The 5743-nt window shown below is 51.0% G+C and overlaps 1 protein-coding gene across 1 annotated transcript; it reads right to left on the bottom strand.

The window, feature by feature from the left end:
- Positions 1 to 1809: 1809 nt before the first annotated feature.
- On the bottom strand, positions 1810 to 3662 carry LOC124686746 (UDP-glycosyltransferase 73E1-like). The gene has a single exon (XM_047220646.1). It carries the CDS (start codon positions 3487 to 3489, stop codon positions 1996 to 1998), a length of 1494 nt encoding a protein of 497 aa, XP_047076602.1. The 5' UTR covers positions 3490 to 3662; the 3' UTR covers positions 1810 to 1995.
- Between the last annotated feature and the right edge of the window lie 2081 nt (positions 3663 to 5743).

Here is a 5743-nt window from a genome sequence, read left to right as displayed (position 1 = left end):
TATAACCCAGATCCATCTTCGTGCAAGACAGTCCTTAACCCCTGCCCCACACAAGTAGTGGTATAAACCAGATCCATCTTCGTGCAAGACAGTCCTTAACCCCTGCCCCACACAAGTAGTGGTATAACCGAGATCCATCTTCGTGCAAGACAGTTCGGCGCAACATCGCAAGACAGTCCAGTCTGATGCAAGATAGTCCATCACGGGTAACACAAGACAGTATGGCGCGATACCACAAGAAAGTCCTGCACATGCACCACAAGATAGCCCGGCGCTGGCACCGTGATACACTCCCAACGTACGGGACTATTCTGCCAAATTTCCGTCGGATTATCCAGCAGCTCACCGTGCTGTCGTCCAGCCTGCACGCCGCCGCCAACCCTGCCGGCATGCATCTGCAAGGCCTTGCTAAGGCTTGTGTCGGCCAGTGTCGTTTCGATGTGCCTCGTAGCCGGCTAACACCTCCTTGATGTCTCTCCCGCCCGTCGGCTAGGATCATCACCGCTTTGAAGAGTCGTCGTCGAAGACCGACATACGTACATAACTACATACTCGTATTTATAAGTATGCTACATATTCATATAATTTAGTTAGTTCATATGGGTTTTGTACAGGCTACTCGTATATCCCTTTAATATTAATTATGAAGGGGTATCGAGCGATCTTAGCTGTTCTTGTGTTTGAGTTTGATTGAGTTTGTTCTAAGTTTAGAGAAAGAGGGTTGTAGTGGAGCAAACACCTTCCCAACACAATGAAAACGAATATGTAGGCCATTAGCTCAGCTCCCGTAGAGTGAGCGACTTGGGCCACTTGTTAGAGCATCCTTAGTGGATCGTCTATATGGACGTGTATTGTAAATATACACGATACTAGTAGCAAAATGGCTCCCAGCGAATCGTGTAAAACGGCGTAGATGTATACACGAGCATCCCACGATGGTACGAGGCGTGGAACTAAACACGAGCAAGCCATGCTCGTGAGAGCTCGTGAAACGAAGCCAACAGCCCAAATCGGAGGAGCTCGCCCCGAAGGTCGCCATCACGGCTCCTCTCCGGCCGCCCAAGGTAAGTACTATTTTCCTCTCCGGCCACCCAAGCCATCGAGCGGGAGCAGAGGGGCGGCGGCCGCACGCCCTGCAGCCAGATCTTGCGGCGACGCGCCCTGTAAAGAGTAGAGGGCGGGGACTGGGGGCTGGTCGATGGGATGCGGCCTGGACGGATGCGGCGCTCCGGCGAGGTGCGGCCTGGCGGCGGGGTGTGGCCTGGAGAAAGGGATGGCGGCGGGGTGCGGTCTAGGGGCCGGCGGCGCTCGCCCTGGAGAAAGGATGGCGGCGGGGTGCGGTCTAGGGGCGAGGATGGCGAGGATGGCGGAGGGTGAGGGGGGAGGACGGCGACAGGGGAGGACAGCCTCCATTTGGAGCTGCCACTCGATGGAGTGCTCTCTCGGGCAAAACCATTGTAGAATTTGCTATCAAAATGCCTCTGTTTTACTAGAATTTGCTACATAATTGGTTCTGTGATGTGGTCTGATATATGGAGTTATAGATTGCTATTAATTTTTTGTTGATTTGCTAAGAAGTTTGCCTGTGTGAAAATATAGCCGTTGAAATATACACGTCGTGATTTACACATCCTAATACAGGTTCACTGAAAAATTGGAAGGTGTTAAATTTAGCAACGTGTATATAGACATGTATATAGAGATATACACGTCCAAATTTGCACCTTCCACTAGAAATGCTCTTACCTTGTCTGATCACCCTCCAAAGCATGGTGGATGCTGATTGATAACAAACTGATGCATGTCGTATGGAGGCGATCAATAAGCATTTTCTTCTGACGGAGACATCAATGCCACTGAGCGACATGATTACACGCGGGCACGGATGAATTTTTGAAACTAGTGCAGTGCAATGAAGAGATTTACGTACAATTGTACAAAGTTATTTTCGTACTACTAATGTTCAGGCGGTGACAGTGTTCCCATGTGTATTGCCTATGTACCGTATCTGAAGGTTTCGATCAGCTGCCTAAGTTTTTCGTACGAATCGCCTCCTTTCTCCATGGCCCTGCGAGCTTTCGCGCCGTACTCCTTGGCCTTCCTCCTCCTCTCCTCCGCCTCCTCCCCTCCGTCCATGAGCAGCGATACCGCACGCGCTATGCCTTCGCGCAGAACCGGCACCGGCGCGTCGTCGTCCAGGATCATCACTGGCGCCGTGACGCCGATCGGAAGGCCGACGCCGAGCACGTCCACGGCCAGCTGCTCGTTCAGGAACTGGTCGGCGAAATGCGGCCACGTCACGACCGGCACGCCGTGCGCGATGGACTCCAGCAGCGAGTTCCAACCGCAGTGCGTGACGAACCCCCCAACGGCGCGGTGCGATAGGACGGCGAGCTGCGGCGCCCAGCCGCGCACAACGAGACCACGCCCCGCCGTGCGAGCCTCCAGGGCCTCTAGCCATACCCGAGCCTCCGGCGAGGCCTGCTCCGACTCCTTCACGACCCAGACAAACGGCTTCCCGGAGTCCTCCAGGCCGTGGCCGATCTCGAACAGTTGCCTCGGAAGCTTCCGTGCGACGCTGCCGAAGCTGACGTACACGACGGAGTCTGGGACTTGCTCGTCCAGCCATGCGGTGATCGCGCTCTCGCTGACGCCGGGCTTGTCGCCCCCGCGCGACGCCGTGTCCTCGGTGCCCCGGTTGTGCAGGCAGAACGGGCCAAGCGTCCACACCGGCTTCCCGAGAGCAGCTTCGTAGGCCGCGACGAACTTGTCTTCAAGGTCCAAGAAGGTGTTCACCACCACGCCGTCGGACGCGCGCATGGCCGCCATGGCGTCCTCACGCAGCTCCTTGCACCCAGGAGAGGTGAGGAAGCCGGGCACCCTTCCCTTGCTCACCTTTACGGACACGGGCATCCCGGGCACGACGTGCGTCTGCCGGTCGTCGTCGGCTGCGGCTACCCGCTCGTGCAGCCCGTGCGCGGCGGCGTTGAGGTCACAGAACGAGAAGAAGCACGACGGTCCGTGGAAGAACAGCCGCGGGATGCCGAGGCTACTGGCGACGCCGGCCGTCCACGAGTTGAACCAGTCGGCGATGATGCAGCTCGGGCGGGGCTCCAGCGCGCGCAAGTAGGCCTCGAATGGCGCCGCGAGCTTGTGCAGGGCGAGGAAGAAGGGGAGGATCTGGGCGTTGTCGGAGATCTTGTCGGCGTTCTGGCAGTCAGGTGGCAGGCCGTAGTCGGCCGGCGAGAACGCGAGGTCGACGATCTCAAGGAGGAGTTCCTTGTTGACACCGCCGTCGCGCAGCCGCCTGGCGTTGAGCGGCGTGGTGACGAGGCTCGCGCGCGCGCCGCGGGACGCCAGGAGGCGCGCGAGGTCGACCATGGGGATGAGGTGGCCGTGCGCCGGGAGAGGGACCAGGACGAAGTGCGGCTTCTCCGTCGCGGCAGCGGCAAGTGCTTGCTGTGTTGGCGCCATTGTGGGCACACTCATCAACGTCCTCACAAGTGGTTTAAGAGAGCGACGAGGGTCTGGAAGAAGAAATGGGTACTAATGGTAAGCAAAAGGCGCTTTTAGAGCGTGCAAAATAATCTTAAGGCTGCTGCTGCGTTTCTCACAGTCCCACTAACAACTTCCTCATCCTCAACTTGTTTGCTCCAGCCATGGCTGCCACTCCACGTTGCTGTGCTCCCCACTTCTTCTCTAGCTTAAAAAGGGGCTTCTCTGCAAAAATATCGTGTTTTTCTTTGGGCCATAAAACCAGAGGATATGAGAAATGCGTGGTTGTCATAACACGTGGTGTGGAATAGCAGTCTGTTTTCCAGAAATCTGAATTTTATATCAAGAACGGCTGACCTTTTCAGATTTTTAGTGCTCCCATTTGACAGTTACCCGCCCTTATACAATTTGAATAGACGCACATCAGCTGATGGTCATCTTGGAGCTATCAGAGGAGCCATCATTTAAGATTATTTATTCAGGTGATCATTTCACACGCTAAAAATGATGACACGCGATAGTCGATAGGACATCTGAACGGTGCTCTGCCGAAGAGGAACATATTTGTTTAGGCCTCGTCGATTTAGAGCATGATAGTCGTGCTCTGCCGAGGAGGAATTTTTTGTTCTTGAACTTCCACAAACCTTACTAAACCACTTGCTAGCATCGCTGGCTACCAGACCCGAAACAAAGTCTGGAGAATCCTCGATCCACTCCAAGATCGATAGACCCGCTTTAACATTAGATTGACCGAATTCATGTGCTACCGCATTACAATTAGGACAAAAAAAATCGCAAAATCAAGAGGAATTGAGGACAGCCGTGTCGGTTAAGGACGCTGGTGTAGTCCATTGTGAGGTGCAGGATCACATCGTGGTAGAGGCCTGTACTTGAAACTGGTTTGGCCCGGAGGTCAAAGCACAAATCGTGGGTTCAGTCCCTAGTTCACTTTATACCAACAGGCTCCTTGAGGCATTATGAAAATAAAAAAACCTCAAAATTCAACAAGAAATAGAAGATGTGAGGTTATCAAAATTCAATGTACCATTCAATATACCATACTACCTAGTATATTCCACTGCTAATGTTATTTCAATCAAATCGTACATCACATATTATTACAAAGGTCTGTTTGGGGAATCTGAAGAAGGCAATTTCTCTATGGATGAGTCCCGGATAGATCATATACCTCAGGTTTCATTTGAGGATAAATGCCTACTTACAGCTCCTTATACGGAGGACGAAGTTAAGAAGGTAATTTTTCAAATGAAACACAACAAAGCACCTGGTTTAGATGGTTTCTCAGCTGAGTTTTATCAAAACTTCTGGGATATCATTAAAGTGGACCTTCTAGAACTATTCTATCTTCATGTTGGACAACTAGAACCGTTTCGTCTAAACTTTGGCGAGATAATTTTATTGCCTAAGGTTAATGAGGCGGAAAGGATTCAACAACATAGACCAATATGCCTACTTAACGTTAGGTTCAAGATTTTTACAAAGGTAGCCACTATTAGACTTAAAAAATTGGCCGATCATGTGATCCGTCCTTCGTAGACTGCTTTCATGCAAGGAAGAAACATCCTTGACGGGGTGGTCATCCTACATGAAGCAATGCACAAACTACATAGGAAAAGGTTGACCGGGGTGATTCTAAAACTAGATTTCGATAAAGCATATGATAAAGTCAATTGGCCTTTTCTACAATAACCTCTTAGAATGAAAGGTTCTTCTGAGTAGTGGCACACTTTAATCAATAGTTTTGTGTTGGGAGGTAGTGTGGCTATCAAAGTCAATGATGACATTGGTAGATACTTCTAGACTAAGACAGGCCTGAGGCAAGGCGATCCATTATCACCCATGCTATTTAATATAGTGGTTGATATGCTCACTATTATGATTGAACGCGTCAAGGTTGATGGCCTGATTGAAGGTGTGATTCCACATGTGGTTGATGGTGGTCTCTCAATACTTTAATACGTTGACAATACAATTATTTTTACGGAACATGACCTCGAAAATGCAAGAAAAATGAAATTAATTTTATCAGCTTCGAGCAACTGTCAAGTCTAAAATTTTAATTTCATAAGAGAGAAACTTTTGTTTTGGCGAGGCTCAATACGAGGCCGGCCAGTATGCTGACTTGTTTGGCTGTGGTCAGGGCAAGTTCCTGATTAGGTATTTGGGTATTCCGATTCATTGTCGGATACTCACAAATGTCAAATGGAAACTAGTTGAGAGAGGCTAC

This window comes from Lolium rigidum, chromosome 2, assembly GCF_022539505.1.
Source record: "Lolium rigidum isolate FL_2022 chromosome 2, APGP_CSIRO_Lrig_0.1, whole genome shotgun sequence".
Lineage (NCBI taxonomy): Eukaryota > Viridiplantae > Streptophyta > Magnoliopsida > Poales > Poaceae > Lolium > Lolium rigidum.
Note: the sequence above shows the minus strand (reverse complement) of the source record. Positions and strands in the feature narration are given on the sequence as shown.

Excerpts from the sequence above, each read along its gene's own strand:
- LOC124686746 (XM_047220646.1), bottom strand. The coding sequence starts at position 3,489 with ATGAGTGTGCCCACAATGGCGCCAACACAGCAAGCACTTGCCGCTGCC.